General features: G+C 51.5%; 1 protein-coding gene across 1 annotated transcript; it reads left to right on the forward strand.

The window, feature by feature from the left end:
* Window positions 1–14,547: 14,547 nt before the first annotated feature.
* On the forward strand, window positions 14,548–15,321 carry LOC142767740 (venom allergen 5-like). Its single transcript, XM_075869966.1, has one exon. It carries the CDS (start codon window positions 14,650–14,652, stop codon window positions 15,319–15,321), a length of 672 nt encoding a protein of 223 aa, XP_075726081.1. The 5' UTR covers window positions 14,548–14,649.
* Window positions 15,322–18,082: the final 2,761 nt, after the last annotated feature.

Below are 18,082 nucleotides of genomic sequence, written 5' to 3' on the forward strand. Positions count from 1 at the left end.
CATCCGCATTCACATTGACCACTTGCGCCATTCTCAATGTGTATTTTCATGCGTTACGTTCAGCGCCATCGAATGAATGCTGATGACGCATCTTGAATATGAAGAAAAGTGTTGAAGAACACCAGAAGGCCGAAACAGGTTACTCCGGTGAAAAGCGTTCTAGTCAGGAACTTCCTCATGGCACTGCAAGCGTTCCGCCGCTTTTTGCTTTAAATCGAGGTAATTTTATTTGTCGAAATTTCAATTACGGCTATCTTTTCATTTCGTTAAAATCTGTGTGGTTTTCCAGTTACACCTGTAAACCAACACGTATACTACATTTATGTAGATGTTTCTTTTAAAGTCAGAAAAGTGTGCGTAGATATTAAAATCGATGTTGCAATTGCGAAACTGAAGCCTTTCTTCTTCAAAAATATATTTGGTCGTGTGTTCGGCGCCATGTCCTTTCATCATTTGTGTCCCTATCTAACCCTGTTGCACTGTTTGTTATTCTACGATTAGTGTTCACCGACGTTGAAGCCCTGATTATTACGTTTACAAAGTACGCAGTTGGCACTCGAGCAAAAGCTAAAATGGTGATGAAAGGGGTATAGAAGTTGAAGGCTTTATCGTACGCAGGAATTAATGACAATTGCAACATATGGGTTTTTGCGTCGCAGCACCAAAGCCACGGAGGACGCCGCAGTGGATGACTTCGGAAATGTTGACCAACCTGGGCTCTTTATTGTGCCCTGGCATCGCGCTGTACAAAGGTCGCCACTATTCCGCTTCCATCGAAGTGCGACCGCCGAGGCAGTAATGTCGTGGGTTCGTTTCCAGCAGCCGAGCACTTTAACCGCTACAACACCGCGGCGGACGAGCTATGGAAACGGAATGGTGCAGGATATTAGGTAATCAGCATATGCTGAAATAAGCGGTGCATACGGTACACGTAATAATTCAGAGCCCAATTTCTTCACTGCGAAGATAGAAGCCAGTGAAACAATGACTTCGATGGATCACATTGCAGTGTATATTGCTATAGTTAACCTTATATATTCACAACCATTGACTATATTTATAGACAAACTCTCAATGACGCCGGTCTTCGCGCACGCAATATAATTTCATTAATGGTGGAGTCAAAGTGAAATCCTGCATAGCGCGTAGCAAACCAATGCTGCTCTGAAAATATGAAAAAAATGGTGCGATAATCATTTATTAGACAACTGGTCTTTGTAATATTAATGTTTTACGTAACAAAACCTCCATATTTATTACAAGGAACGCCGTTGTGGAGGGCTTCGGAAATTTGGACCATTTGGTGTTCCTTAAAAGGGCCCTGAAACACTTTTGTCAAGTAACCATGTAATGACTTCATTGGGAGAACTTATTTCACGAATTCAACGCGCCAAAAAATTGTATGATTCCGTCCAGTGCAATTAGAGTTACAAAGATTTGTCGCGTGCTGCAATTGCACTCTCTCTTCTCTCATCCTTCTCTCTACTATATATCGGCAGTAGGTCTTGGTAGATAATTGACTGCACTGGGCCAGAATATCTTAGCGACAGGCGGTTAGCGACGAAAAGACAAAAAAATTGTATAGGTCAGTCAACTCAACATGGCTGCAAAGCGCAAGAAACTCATCGCCGGTGTCAATTTAGTCAGCTGCTCTGTGTCCTACTGCGGAATTAAATTGCGAGCATGGAAGTTTAGTGTCCGAATGTTCACTACGTTTTTCGATTTGGCAAATTTTAGTGCGAAACTCATACACAATCTGAACTCAAAGCCCAGAACAAGCATTACGACGTGTTCGTTTTACCTCATCTCTGGATTTCTGCATATTGTAAAATTGCAAAATTATTCTCCCGCTTAAAAAACTACGAATTTAGGTACTCCTTTCGATAATACAACGCCTATCAAATTAACTTCTCATTTTATAAAAGTAATTGAAAGGGTATTATACTTTAGAATTACGCAATCTACAGCAGATAATTCAGTACTGAACCCTTGTCAGATGGTATTTTGATCTACATGTTCTATATGACATGCACATATAGATTTCGAGGGACGCATTAGGCTTGCTCGTTACAGGCATACTACAGTGTGGAGCATACCTCCCCGCTCAATTCATTAGAAAGTTTGACATTCCCTCGACACATTATTGAGTGTGTGAGTTCCTCAAAGAAAGAAAATTTTATTGTACCCAATGAGATTTATCTTCGTCAACATATCATTAGTACTGTTTTCCGCCCTCTGTCTCATTTTATTTAATATTTTTATAGGCTCAGTTCCGCTTCACAATCACATCCAAGTGCACAGATATGTAAATGACAATACGTTCTTCTCTGCTGCATGTGATATTCCCTTTTTGTAAGCTTCATTAAAATCGTATTTAGCATCATTAGAACTATTGTTTGAACATAATCGAATTACCCTAATCGATAGCAAAACTTCAGTGATTTTTTTAATGCAAAGTATTTCTTGGCGAACTTCTGCGACATTGAGCGTATGTTTCCATCAATCTCTCCGTCCATCCGTCCATCCGTCCGTCCGTCCGTCCGTCCGTCCGTCCGTCCATCCATCCATCCATCCATCCATCCATCAATCCATCCATTCATCTATCCATCCATCCATCCATCCATCCATCTATCTATCTATCTATCTAACTATCTATCTATCTATCTATCTATCTATCTATCTATCTATCTATCTATCTATCTATCTATCTATCTATCTATCTATCTATCTATCTATCTATCTATCTATCTATCTATCTATCTATCTATCTATCCGCCTACAACTTTCAGCTGCTCTGGCCGTTTGGATAATGGTATCAATACCAAACCTGTTATGATAAAACATCACTGTATGGCGAACATAACTGACTAGTCATAACATGTATGCCATAAACGTCATGATTTACATGTCAAGGTGTTGCTGCATTTGCGGTGGTTTCAATCGCATGATATGTTGCAAAACTGGTATGGTATGACATAACTGGATGGAAAACACAAGCGACATACCCTAACATAAAAATCATAGAATACGTGTCATGTAACAACATGACTACATGCCGCACTCATGATGTGCTCGCGGCCCTTTCGCTAGCTTCTCATGAACGAAATTCGGTATTACGGGACGTGAACGGATGACGTAGGTATGTCACTGGTGCAAACATAATAATCATGAGATGCGTGTCATGTAAGAACGCTAATACACGCCACACTCAAGGCGCCAATACACTTTGTGGAGATAGGTTTGCACAAGGCTTACCTACTATGCGCAACCATGTAGGGATGCGACGTCCTCCACTGCCGCTGCGTGCGAAGACGTTGCGGCCGGGTTCGTCGTTTTCTCCGGCACGGCGCAGAAACCACGCACGAGGCAGGATAACAACAACAACGGGTTTATTAACCCAAGATGCAGCACAGTGCGACACTCACGGGCTTGCAGGCCGTATAGGGAACTCTGCAAGACCGAGCAAGTACGCTTGCCTAGGGCGCTACGACTCCCGCACAAGGGCCGAAGTCGAATGCTCGAACGAGAAGCCGCCTGCTAAGCAGCGCGTCAACCTCTCGTGGAGGCCTGAGAGCATCTGCCGCGACGAGCGAATTGTCGGGCGCAACACAGCTCGTGGGAGAGGTGGGTGTCACGTGAGCCCAATGGGAAATGGCGCTGCGTTGTGACGTAGGCCCGCGCAGCGCACCAGCGTAGCGTGCCCGGACATGCCAGCGCGGAAAGAAGCCGACGGTTGACTGGCCCAGACCAAGAGGCGCCCTGGCAGCCATCTTGGCGGATGCCGGCGCTTATGCGCGCCCGGGCTACGCCACCGGTGCGCGTGCGGCAGCTGGCAACGAGGCGCCAGGTAGGAGGGTGCTCTCGATTCACACATCCCCCCCTCCTAAGACCGAGGCCGCCCTAAAGACGCCGTTATAACAGCATCCACTGACACCGAAAAAACTGAGGTCCAGCTCCATGCCGTCCACGAGATCGTCGGGCGCCCCGCTGTCTTTGTTCGGCGGCGTCTCAGCAGGAGCCTGGGGCCGCGGGAGGGCGGTGGACACCGCAGCAGCGATGGCCGAATTGAATAAAGAGTCCGTGACGACCGCCACCACGACCACCTGATTGGAGTCGGTCGACAGGGCAGGTTGAAGGCCCGGGCCAGGCGGCACCGCCGGAGCGGACAGGACCGCAGGGGCACCGTCAGAATTCGCTCGGTGAACCAGCAAACGGAGGTGGGCAGCCTCGTGCACCAGCAGGACACCGCAAGCGTCGCAGTAGGAGGCCTCAGGAACAGGCGGCATCGAGGCACCTCCGGAAGCGTCGAGCAGGTCCGAAAGGGTGCGTCCGCAGAAAGGATGCGGAACGCACTCGGGGTCTACCCCCACCCAGACTTTGCGTCGCTTGGACCAGCGACGAGGCGACACGGAGGCGACTGGGGCCTCAGTGCCTTGTTGGAACGTCCACGTAGTGACTTCACGACGAGGCGGTGTCTTGTTAGCCGGGGCCGGGGGAGCATTCGATGGAGGCGGCATGGACGCGGCCGGTGCCTGAGGAACGACCGAGCACGTGGCTGGTCTCCCGGGTTTTTTCTTGGAGGAACGGGCCATCAAGGAGGACATCACGAATGCTGGGGTGTCGGTGAAAAGCAGAAACGCACTGAAGGTGCGGCCCCGGAGGCTCGACAGGCTGGCCCAATAAAGAGAGCCTACTCCGTCGGATTGAAGGTTGCGTGAGCCAATAGGGCGCACGCTTCCCTTCTCCCGCCGACTACGCGGAAGATACCCAGTGAGAGAGTGAGCCACCAGGTTAAAAGCGTTTCTCTCTCGAGCAACTGGGAACGCTGGGAACTGGGTGGATATTCCGCACGCAGGGCGTGTAATGGTGTTACCAAAGAGAAAGCTCGCCAGGTAGCCGTTACTGTTTCTGCTGGATGGGCTCTGGCACAGCAGCTATAATCTCCGCTCCCTTACATGGAGGGCATAACGTCCCGCTACATGCCGGGAAGAAAATCAGCCTAGGTGCATTTCCGCAGGTTGTACCGGTGGCGTGGTTTAGAAACAGCCTTATCCCGGTTTCCCTGCGGTTCGGTGACCGCCCCTCCCTCCCCGAAGTCGTTGCTGCGGGCAACGAAAGATTTGAGGTCGGAGACGTTAGCTGGACCACCGACTGGTCCCCCTTGGGAGTCAGCCAGCTTGTATACCAGGGGCGACACTCTGGTGTGCACTCGGTATGGGCCCAACCACTTGGCCGAAAGGGAGGCCGAGATGCCTTTGGCAGCATCACTCAAGACGTGATTGCGCCTGAGGACGAGATCACCGACGTCGTAACGGACACCCGATGCGACCGGTCGTATTGAGCCTTCTGACCAGCTCGCGCTTTTGCCAGGTTGGAACGCGCCTGGTCGAGGGCCACGTCCATCCGTGAGCGCAGTTCCGCACGTAGCCAAACGGGCACTTCGCGGCGCTCGCCCCACCTCCGCCCCGTAGGACGCGGTCCATGGGGTTAGGCAGCTCTTCCCCAAAGTTGAGGAAAGCGGGCGTGTACCCTGTCGAGCGATTGACCGTAGACCGCAAGGAGAAGCCGATCTCGTTAAGACAAGCATCCCTATCCCTGTGTTGCTGCGCAAAGGCTGTCAGCAAGGGCTTGAGGTTCCGGTTGTTCCGCTCGGTCGGGTTGGCCTGTTGGTGTTATGTGGTTGTTTTATGGTGCTTAATGCCAAAGGCAGCACACGCATCCACAAACACTTTTCCGGCAGTGATTAACTCTGCCGGAAAGCCAAAACGGGTAAAGACCTCGGTCAACTTGTCTCAGATTACGCATGCCGTTAACTTCCGAAGGGGAAACAGTTCGACCCACTTCGTGAAGTGATATGTGACAGCCAGGAGAAAAACATGGCCTCTCCGGCTTCTTGGGAAAGGTTCCATAATGTCACAGGCCACGACCTGCCAAGGCTGTTGGCTGTCGATCGAATGCATGAGCCCGGGAGGCTTGCCCCCGCGAGGCTTCACGCATTGGCACACGCGGAATGAGCGGGCGTAGTGAAGGGCGTCGCCCTTCATGCCAGGCCAGGTTGCGGAGCGGCACAACTTTGAAAAGTCTTAAGGCCTCTCGCGTGTCCGGCCAACCGCGAGTCATGGAAATAACCTAGGGTGGCTTTTCTTAGACTGGGGGGTATCACCACCTTGAAAGACTCATGGGGAGCTTCTTGTGATGAGACGTAGCGCAGGAGAACGCCGTCGGCATCAAGCAGGTATGACTCCAACGTGCCCGCAGCAATACCAGCCTGCGTACGGCACTCGGCGCCGACAGCAATACCAGCTATCTGTCCACGCCCGGCGGCTTGACCACCCCGCTCCGCTTGGGAGCTCAGCTCTTTGAGCTCGTCAACGATGTGTTGACAAAACGAATCGTCCTGCTGTGCTTTGAGCAGTTCCTCTTTGCTAAAGACGATATCGGCGGACATGACAGGGTCTACCAGGTATGCGTCCTCACCCGAGGCTGTCGACTCGAAAGTCACTTCGCCATCGGAGTTCGCGCCTTTCGACCCTTTGGAGCCAGAGGGCCCGGGGTCTACTTGATGCGACTGCTCTCGGGAGTGGCGGACACAAGTGCCGGACGCCAAAACCAGGGGACGCGACAAAGCGTCAGCCACAACGTTCGTAATTCCTTTCTGGTAGCGCACAACAAAGTTGTACCGCTGCAAGGTCAACGCCCAGCGCGCGAGGCGGCCCGAGGGCTCGCGGGAGCGCTTAAGCCAGGTGAGTACCATGTGGTCCATTTCCACCACGAATGGCACGCCGTCGATATAGCAGTCGAACTTCCGGAGAGCAAAAACTATAGTGAGACATTCCCTTTCTGTGACGCTATAGTTACGCTCGGCGGCGTTAAGTGACCGGCTCGCAAAGGCGACTGGCCGGAGGACGCCGTCGTGCTCCTGAAGGAGTACCGCGCCGAGACCCAGGTCGCTCGCGTCCGCTTGGAAAACGAACTCCCTGTTCAGGTCGGGCAGCTTTAACTCGGTTGTGGCCACTAGAGCTTCGGAAAGCGCCTTGAAGGCTCGCTCTTGTTCTGGCCCCCAGCTCCATCGTGCCGAATTTTTCAAGAGTGCAGTCAAGGGCGCTTGGAGGGCTGCACAGTTTGCGATGAACTGTCGATAGTAGTTCACGATGCCCAAAAAGCGCCTCAGGCCCTTAGTGTTTGCCGGCGTCGGGTACTCCACAATGGCATGTACCTTCTCCTCTCCGGCAGAACACGACCGCTCTGAATGGTAAAGCCTAATAGTGAGATGCGAGTCTCAGCTATTGAAGCTTTCTTCAGGTTCAAAGTCAACCCGGCGGCACGCAACCTCCCGAGGACATCCTCCAAGTGGTGAAGGTGTTCCTCGAACGTTCGAAAGAAGATGACGATGTCGTCAAGGTACGCCATGGCGTGTTGCCATTTAGCGTCCTCTAGAACGCGGTCTATCAATCTCTGGAACGTAGCTGCAGCTCCAGAATAGCCAAGCGGCATGCGGGTAAACTCGTACAAACCTCTGTGAGAGCTGAACGCAGTTTTCTCCGCGTCAGCCGGCTCCATCTGAACCTGTAGGTAACCGCGGCTAGCATTCAAGGTGCTGAAGTAGCAAGACCCGCCTATAGCAGCCACGATCGAGTCAACGTTAGGCATAGGATAAGCATGATTCCTGGTGACCTCGTTCAGGCTGCGGTAGTCCACACAGAGCCGATCAGAGCCGTCTCTTTTGGGGACCATTACCACCGGTGAACCCCAAGGACTGTTTGAGCGTTGGACAACTCCGGTCTCAATCAACTCATCCAGTGCCTGGTCAATTGCTTTCCTCTTTGCCACACTAACGGGGCGAGGATTGCATTTCCACGGTTGTGCGTCGCCTGTGTCAATCCGGTGCCTCACCAGAGAGGTGCGACCCGGGCGTTCCGTGAACGTGTCACTGAAACGTGTCAACAGCGACGACAGGCGTGCTTTCTCGCGTTTCGACAAGCTGTCCGGCAAAGGCGGCAGCGAGCCATTCGAGTTGCTGCTTAGTGGGGGGTCACCGGCATGGCCGAGACCTCGTTCACCGCGGCAGCATTATGCGCAAGAAAAAGCTCTACGCACGCACCGTTTTCCGCCGCGCCGGCCGAAGCACCAGTCTTCGCGTCGGAGGGGGAGACGCGGGCCGCGGGGGCAACGCTTGGTGTCCTTTCCTCCTTCTTCCGCGTGGCGTCCGGCGACGTACTGGCAGCGGAGACCACGGGAAGTGCAGCGAAAGGCCGTAGGGCGCCGGAAGGGCCGTCCCTGTAGCCTCCGCTTGCGACGTCAATCACGATACCTGTGCGTGCGAGAAAGTCGTGACCGAGAATCACTGGCACGGAAAGACCAGGGAGATGCACAAAGCGCTGTCGGCGTGCGCGATTCTCCTAGCGCACAACCAACCACGCAGCGCCGCACGAGGTGGCGGTACCACTGGCGAGGTGGAAGGCAGTGTCGCAAGCTCGAATGCGGACAGAGTGGTCGCGCAAATGAGCCCTAACCTCTTCGCCGAACAGCGAGATAGAAGCCCCGCTATCCAGCAACGCCGCAAATTCTCGACCAGTGATCGTAAGGGCGATGAACGGCGCCGGCGTGGCTGCAATGTCATGCCCAGTGCGACACGCCATTGGTGCCCGAGGTTGTGTCACACTCCCGTGCTCTCTTACTGCTGCAGCCGCCGGCAAGGGGGAGCTCACCGACGGCTCACCCCGTTTCCCGACGGGCGAGGATGCCCTTGTGTCGGTTGGGGCGCGTTGCACTCACGCGTGGTGTGACCACGCTCACGGCAACGAAAGCAGACAACGCCTTTTCTCCAGCGGGGGGGGGGGGGGATTTTGGTGATCCTTTCGAGCTACGAGGTGTCCGTTCGCTAGCCGCAGTGGGGGCTCCGCGATCGGATATCCCCTCGTGCACTGGAGCACGGGTTTCCGTTCTTGTTCACGCTGCCGGGCAACGGTGGCCGCCCGGGCGTACGAGTACGGGTCCAGAGCGCGGTCTGACACGTCGAGCACGTCTCGGTCTCTCGCAGCAGAGGCCGCCTGCCTCATGGATCGGGGATCCCCAGTGTGACGAGTCACGACCAGCCCACGCACAACGAGGTTCGAAAGACGCGGACGGTGGTGGCGGCGGGCGATAGGATCGCGCCGCCAGAATGCCGCCCTGAATACGCTTCGCATCGGATGCCAGCTCGTTTAGGCCACGATAACGGGCGCTCCGAAGGTTGGATGAGCCTGACGTATGGCTCGCTCCACCTTCTCGGCGTCTGATGCCGTAGAATCGGCAAGGAGGTAGAGCTCCTGCAAAGCCCGAACGTACTCGAGAAGAGATTCGTCGGGATGCTGTGTGCGAAGCTATAACTCGCGACGCATGCGGCGCTCGTGTTCAGGAGGAAGGAATTCGCTACGAAAGAGCGCCCTAAACTCCTCCATCGAGCGAGCTTGGTGGCCGACGAGCCGGTACCACCTCGCCGCTGGGGCTGTCAGCGACACGGGCAAAACAGAGCCAAGCATAACGCTGTCGCTCAGCCACGTAGCCTGCTGATAGCGGTGCAGCGCCTCGAGGTACTCTGTGGTAATGATGCGGTCCGAATAACCGCTGTACTCAGGCAGAGGTACCCTTAAGCTATTCGTAACGCTTGGCTGAGGGGACTCGGGGTCTCCTTTTAAAGCACAAGGCTGCGAGCGCACCGCATCCGACAGAACGTTTAGGAGCTGCGCCACAGTTGCGTGCAGCGGTGACTGCTCCGACGCGGCGCGGCCGTAACAGGTGCGCGCGCCTGTTCCCCAACACGCGCGTCCGACCGAAAAGGGCCAGTACACGGCATTAAGGATGGTAGGGTTTGCGCTCCGACTGGTGCTTGAGGCCTCACGCGACTGGCAAACGGGTCGACAGCGGAGCACGGTGGCCCACGTCCGTCGGAAGCGTCGCCCACGCGAGTCTCAGGCCAGCGAGGGTCGGTCAATGCGGCAACGTTGTCGGTTAAGCGAGCAGGCTCGCGAACGAAATCGTCAACGCTTTGCGCTCGCGACCACGACGGGTCCGTAAGCGCGTTCCCGCCAACACCCGAGTGCCCCCGGTTGGAAGGACTGGGTGCGGCGATTTGAGCTGTCAACCGTGCTGCTGACGGGGAAAGGCCAGTGAGCGGAGACTGCGCCGGGGACGGGCCCGTAAGCGCGTGAGTCTCGAACAGCTGATACAGCCCGTTACTGGCTTGGCTAAAACTGTGGTCCTCGTTCAAGCGACTAGCATCAGCGTAGGGGGCCCCGAAAAAGGGATCTCTCCCGGTGAACGAAAGCAGAGGGTCGCCGAGAGGGCCGTACCCCGTGCTGTTTCAGCGGTCCGCCTCGAACGAGATCAAGCCCGTCGCCACAGGATCGAACAGGAACGAGCGCTTCGAAGGGGTCTGCTCTGAAGCCATGCCGAAACCACGTTGGGCGCCAGTTATGTGGAGATAGGTTTGCACAAGGCTTACCTACTAAGCGCGACCGTGTAGGGATGCGACGTCCTCCACTGCCGCTGCGTGCGATGACGCTGCGGCCGGGTTCGTCGATTTCTCCGGCACGGCGCAAAAACCACGCACGAGGCAGGCTAACAACAACAACGGGTTTATCAACCCAAGATGCAGCACAGTGCAACACTCACAGGCTTGCAGGCCGGATAGGGAACTCCGCAAGACTGAGCAAGTACGCTTGCCTAGGGCGTGATGATTCCCGCACAAGGGCCGAAGTCGAACGCACGAACGAGAAGCCGCCTGCTGAGCAGCGCGTCAACCTCTCGTGGAGGCCTGAGAGCATCTGCCCCGACGAGCGAATCGTCGGGCAAACACAGCTCGTAGGAGAGGAGGATGTCACGCGCGCCCAATGGGAAATGGCGCTGCGTTGTGACGTAGGCCCGCGCAGCGCACCAGCGTAGCGTGCCCGGACATGCCAGCGCGGGAAGAAGCCGACGGTTGACTGGCCCAGACCAAGAGGCGCCCTGGCAGCCATCTTGGCGGATTCTGGCGCTTATGCGCGCCCCGGTTACGCCACTGGCGCGCGCGTGGCAGCTGGGAACGAGGCGACAGGTAGGAGGGCGCTCTCGATTCCCACAGCCTCGCGGCCGACCCCATCCGCAGCGCCCACCAATGTTGCTCAAGATTCAGTGTTCATGCTTTTGCGATTGTCAATTAAAAAGCCATTATTGCGCATATCTGAGGCACTATAACAACACGTATCTATTCTGTATGTGTGTCTCTTACTAGAAAAGGCATACATAAGTAATTTTAAGGACGGTAACGTTTATCACGCTGCGCTGACCATGCAACGCTTGCACGAAAAGGCGAGTGTTTTTAACGTTTTGCTAAGACGATACGGTGGTGGCACCTACCCGTCGCCTTGCGTTCTACTTGCGTCGCCTTGCGTCGCCTTACGAACTTCTTCCTAGCTTGCAGTTGGCACAAGGCTCTGCCAGATGGAGCGGAAGTTTGGCAAGCGTTTCGTGGCCCTGTCTGTGAGCGAATTGTCTGTGAGGAGTCGGCTCGAAAAAGCTGAGAGGGACAAAGTCATGATGCTAGCGTATTTTAGTCACAGTAGCCACTACAATAAGGATTGTTCTTTTTGGTGTGCAAATTTCATCTGATTTATTCATATCTTTCATAAATAAAAACACAATTTTAACTTTAAAACTCGTTTTTCTCAAAACACAAATTTTGACATTTTTTCTAATGTGCCCCTCCTCTTTGGGCACTTATAGTGCTCGGATCTGGATGAAATTTTGCCCAATTTTCCTAAAGTATGGCAAATGCAATTATCTAGTTTAAATTTCAATATTTTATTGTATAACAAAACTTGTATGTATATTTTGTTAGGGAAGGTAAAATATGAATTTTTTACGTCTATTATTTTTCACGCATATTACATATTTTGTATGTGCTTCCTAATTAGTTATTTGCACTCTACACTTTATTTGAAGCATTATGAGCTATGAACGGTGAAAAATTACAGAAGTGTAGGGAGGAAAGGAGAGGGGGCAAAAAGGTTAAGGTTTTCACTTTGTCATGTTGCAGAGCTAGAAGTGTGTAACTTGCAAGAAAACTAATTATATATTTGAAATCAGCATAAAAAGTTCCATAAACAGCTCAAGTTTCATTGCTCCAGGGTGAATATTAAAGAAAAAGTGTCTTCCAGTAGCATCTCGCCTTAAGCAGTGCCCATGTCGCGCGAATTCTCGATGACTTTTCAGGATGGCGCTGTTCGTATTTGTCTAGAAGAGGTGAAATTCCCAGCAGTGTTTTATACCGATAATCCCGAATCCCCTCTACGGTATAGCTTGCGGATTCGGTATTCTCACCGTCAAAACAGATTTAAAAACGTGCGCATCTTAACCGAGATGATTACGGATTACACATTCATTCTTGAATCAGGAAAATTTTTAATGAGCCTTGGTCTCGGATATGTACGCCTATCATTTTGTTTGTGCGAGATCAACTAGAACCTGTGAATGTTAACATATGTGGCATCGCTCCAAATAACAACTCGGTTTACATATTTCCTTCTAGTTTCAAGCTTCCACCTTCTATGTATCTAATGGGCTTGTTAAAAGATCATCTATTTAAGCTGGGAATGGCTAATTATTTGCCAGTTATGCAATTATGCGTGATTAAAAAGCGGGTGTTGGCATTCTATCAAAGACTTGTATCTTGGTCATTCTCAGTGCGTCTCCCTGGTCATACCCCAATATTTGAAACAGAGCTACTTGCAAGTATTTTAGCCCTTCGAGAACTTCAAGTAAGTCGCAGTTACTCATTCGCACTCTGTATGTAAATTTCTAGGTCCAGCAAGCGTTTTCGAGTCTCCAATTAAAAATGCATTTACTTCTTTTTTTCTAAAATCTAGCGTACACTGCGGTTGGTTCGGTTGCCGGTCATCGTGGATTTTTTTTAATGAGATGGCTGATACATTCGCGTGGTGGTCCCAAGGAGGTTCTAAAAAATTGCTGGTGTAAAAGTTTGCGCAACGCTTTGCCAGCGATGGGGAAGCCAGCTTTTGCCCTCCAAAAATCTCAGAAACATGCTGTTTTCTGGTGGTGCACATTTAGACATCAAGCGGCTTTGACCTGTCCTTCTGAACGCTACGTTAATCATAAATTAAAATGTTGTTCCTGATGAAATAAACCGCAGAGACGAATACCGGTGTTTTAATCTCCAATAAAATTTACCTCGAACTAGGGGCTTACTAATGGCAACTATTAACAGAAGGACGCGTTTTCAGCACTATCTCACAAGAAAACGTTGCCACGTTAAACTCGCTGAGCATGCGAGGGCAACGCTCCGTCACAACTGCCGAACCCCAAACAGCTCATCATGCCCCTAGTAAGATGGCTGCCACAGCCGCTGTCTTAAGGTGGGTACGGCATCACTCGTGGGCAATAATTCCATTCCACATTTTTTTAAACCTCCTTGGGTGGTCCTAGTTCGTCCGGTACTGTCCCTTCTCCCTCACACTGGTTTTATTAGCGAATACAAATTTCGCAAATACAGATTACTTCAAGACTACTTAAACCTTACAGGTTACCAGTTCCAGAATATGGTCCCCTTTCTTTTTGTTGGGGTAATAAATGGTGCCCCACTCGCAAATCGAAGGGGTCTTTCACAAAATTTTGATGCTGGATTCCTCCTCTTAATTTTTACTAACACAGGTCTTGTCAGGTGTCGTCTCCTTTATGCTTTTACTGTCGAGAGCCTAAAAACATCGGTCACTTTTTTTACTTTTGTGGTCAATTCTCTATAGCTTTAGAGAAAGGCATCTATAAATTTTATTCTGAAAAAAGAATTACTCCCTATTCTGAAAGTATTTGTTTCCTTAGAGCATCTTATCTCGACCACAGCAAAAAGAACGCTTTCGCTGCCGTCTAGGATTTTCTTAGAGACACAACAAGAATTAATTATTAAGGTTTTCTCAATCAAAAATTTCTTTGGGCTTCTGACTGATTTGATCGCATTTCACATAAGAATTACGTACTTACATAATCCTTAGACAACCAATTAAGTAATTGAGCGTCATCTAAACTTAATTTCATTACAGCGCTTAATGTGGCCAATCTCCAGTAGCGAATACAAGCCACTTGTAAAGGGTCAAGCAAGCAAGCAAGTAGCATAACAATTCATAACACCACGGAATCCTTGGCGCTACCCCACACTGGGTGTCAGGCACAGCATAAAGCGAAGACGAGAAAGTGCGTGATCGCTGCGTGAGCTCCCGCCTGCTCGAGCTGCGCGAGCCACAGTATACGCAGCGGCGAACGTCGACCAAAAGAATGCTCTTGCGTAGAGCATGGCTCCTGCTGTTGCTGCTCTTTCCGGCCCAGCCGCAGGAACAGCTGTCGTCATCAGTTCGTCCCGGAGGCCCCAACCTAAGACTATGGCAGCTTGCGGATACAACGACGTCAACCCTGCCGCCGAACATTCCGAGACCCGCGGACTTCTGCCAGAAGCCGCCGTACAACGCCTCTCACGTCATGTGCATGACGCAGCCCTTCACCGATTGCATCACGTACTTCGTCAACTCGACCTTACTGAGCGAAAGCGTCCTGTGGATGCACAACCACTACAGGTCCCACCTGGCCCTGGGTTGACTCGCCGACTTCCCCACGGCCGGCAACATGCTCCAGCTGCGCTGGGACGACGAATTGGCCAGGGTCGCCGAGGCCAAGGCCCGGCTGTGCGCCGACCACATCGGCAGCCTGAACGTCCACGTGGGAGGCATCTGGACAGTCGACTTCCCTGACGTGGGCATCAGCATGCACCCGCAGAAAACGGACGACGAGACGGCGCCCGTCATATGGCGCTTCGTGGTGCGCGACTGGTTCGACCAGAACATCTTGTTCCCCACGAAACATGTCGCGAAGTTCGTCCAGACGTCCGGTACCGAGCAGTTCGCCCAGCTGGCCGCCGCCGACACGTATGCCGTCGGATGCAGCTACACGCGAAACATCATGCCCAAGGCGGTCCTGCCGGAGAAGTACTTCAACATCTACGTCTGTCTCTACGGGCCCAGGGCGCCTCTGGTGGGAAAGCCGCTCTACTACGCAGCTCCGTACTGCTCGCTCTGTCCGCAGGACACGATATGCGACGTGCCCTCTGGACTCTGCGTACTAAGGACCTCGAAGCCGGGCCCGCCCAGGTACCCGCCACGGCCAGATTCCAAGAAAGATGACGGGAACAACACTGGGAAGCAGGCGGCCTCAGAGGCTGTCACCGTTGTCGTGTCCGTGATGTTCCCGATTGCCATGGCCCTGCTGGCCCTCTACGACTGGCGCCAAGGTGACGGCTGAGAGGCAGGACTACAGACTGCCACCACGTTAGACACCCACTGGGCCACCACAACGGTTTTGGGGCGGCACGCACTTGTTTGAAGTTTTTTACATTTTGACACGCGTGCATTGTACACATGTTTTTTGTATTCTACGTGCGTTTGTTTCACATTTCTTATTTCGTATTTAGTACTAGAGTAAAACGCCACAAATTTTCGCCAGTGCACCCGAGACTGTTATATTTATATTTATTTTGTCGTTGTCCACTTTATACAGCAGTGTCACTCGGGCATTTTCGTTCTTAATCTGGACCAATCCAGATTGCACTCGATCCAGATCAGGATCCAGATCTGCGAGGTTGCGGCCACTATATACTACGGACCCGATCTATATTACGCGTTATACATCAAAACGAAGACCGCGTTATAATGCGCAGATGCTCGAATCATTAGCAACGTTTGTCGTACTAAAGAAACAAACTACTTATAATTACCTTGCCGAATCATACGATACAGAATAAATGCGAAGAATTTTTTTGCGTTCCGTAGTTTTTCGAGTATCTATCTATCTATCTATCTATCTATCTATCTATCTATCTATCTATCTATCTATCTATCTATCTATCTATCCATCTATCTATCCATCCATCTATCTATCCATCTATCTATCTATCCATCCATCTATTCATCTATCTATCCATCTATCTATCCATATATCTATCCATCTATCCATCCATCTATCCATCCATCTATCCATCCATCTATCCATCTATCCATCCATCCATCTATCCATCCATCCATCCATCCATCCATCCATCCATCCATCCATCCATCCATCCATCCATCCATCCATCCATCCATCTATCTATCTATCTATCTATCTATCTATCTATCTATCTATCTATCTATCTATCTATCTATCTATCTATCTATCTATCTATCTATCTATCTATCTATCTATCTATCTATCTATCTATCTATCTATCTCCACTTACGTTTTAATGCCTCATGATAACTCCCTTAGCTTGGAGTAAACTAAAATAAGTATCTGAGGGTAAAATGGTTTGAAGAGTATACGACTCGCTGGTCATGACATCTATAATGTCAAAATCACGTTGCGCACGTTGTCAAACACTCTTTAAAGAACAGTGGCACAGGCCTGGGGGCGGCTATGTGCCACCGGTATGCGAGTATGTGCCACAGGTGTTTGACAGTTCATATATATATATATACCCAAGAACGTCGAGAACCCACAAGGGTAATTTTAGTGATAGTAGGCCAGCAGCGGGCAGTTGAGAAATACGTGTTTGCTGCTGGCCTACTACACAAAAATTATTAATGTGGTGGGTAACCAGCAAGTGTGCTTGTAGCTGTTACCTAAAGAGTGTTTTGAAAAGGCTCTGAAAGGCCACTTTTTTTAGCTTTCGCTGTGACGGGGCTGGGCATTCCGCGCAGGCCTGTCGTTGTTTTTAAGGGCGCTGGCGGGCTCCAAATGGTGAAAGGCCTCATATTCCCGGACGTGTACACAACCTCCCACTGCCGGTGCTGCGGCACTCACCCGGTTACGCTTCCGCACATGCTGTCGGCTTGCCCAGCACAGTACAGACACACTAACGCCCGACCCTTTCGTCGAAGCTCCATGAGTCTCTGCGAAGCTCCGCTCTTTACGACCGAACCTGGGCGACCCAGCACGCCAGTGAGGCAGCGTGTAGGTATGCCCTTGACGTTCCCTCATGGGAGGCTTAGGCCCGGCCATCTTAAACTGCTGGTTTCTTATAATAAATTTTATTCCTCCTCCTCCTCCTCCTAGTAGGCCAGCATTCAATATGCTATCCCTCGTCATTTTTCGGAGAAGCATGTCATCCACTACACACTTGCTGAGGTAGGTAGGTAAGTGACAAACTTTATTAGGATCCAACGAGGAATCACTGGCCCGGCCTATGCCTCCAGGAGCTGTCGTCCGCTGAGCATCGTGCGATGCCTTTGGCGATAGCCATGGCTCCCTGGACAGCCAAGATTTGGTCAACTGCACGTGGGCTGAGAAGGGTGGCTCGCCACCGCTCAGCCAGTCATCCTGGGGTACACTCATGCTCGTCCGAGTAGTGGCGGCAAACACTGCACTCACACTCCCAAAGAATATGCGGCTTGTCGGCTGTCTCGTGCCCGCACCACGGACAGCCGGGTGACGGGTGCAGCGAGGAACACAGTCTTTGCAGGTGCCGGAGATTCTCAAATGTGTCGGTCTGCAGACGTCTCAGATCAGACGCCTGAGACCTTTCTAGCTGCATGTGGGGTGGTGGGTAACGTCGTCGCGTTTTTTCTGGAATGGTTTAGGATATCCTGGAAGGTAACCATGATGTCTTTGCAGTCCTGTAAGGCCTCGGGGTCTGTTATCGATGTCCTAAAGGTATTATGTCCTCCGACCTCAGGTGCCGCGCAATCGTCCACTTGCTGAGAATTTTGTGCATTGTTTTTTGATGCAGTGGCTGACGACGAAGAAGAATTATGCCTGAAGTGGGCATGCGCCACTGTTGGTACGTGATCAAGAATAAGCATTCCGATGGGCTAGAGCATTGGACGACCCACCCTTTACGCAATTCGAATTCTGTGACGTCTGCTTGCTCCTGTCATGTTCTAAACACTTTATTAGCCATGTTAACGCTATTCCTTTCTCAACGTCATAACTAAGGAGAGTTTAGAAACAACTTTCAGCCCCAACACGGTGGTCCAGTGGCTAAGGTACTCAGCTATTGACCCGCAGGTCACGGGATGGCATCCCGGCT

The sequence above is a fragment of the Rhipicephalus microplus genome, chromosome 7 (genome assembly GCF_043290135.1).
Source record: "Rhipicephalus microplus isolate Deutch F79 chromosome 7, USDA_Rmic, whole genome shotgun sequence".
Taxonomy (NCBI): Eukaryota; Metazoa; Arthropoda; class Arachnida; order Ixodida; family Ixodidae; genus Rhipicephalus; species Rhipicephalus microplus.

Bases quoted from the DNA above. Each gene is read 5' to 3' on its own strand.
- LOC142767740 (XM_075869966.1), top strand. From the start codon at position 14,650: ATGCTCCAGCTGCGCTGGGACGACGAATTGGCCAGGGTCGCCGAGGCC.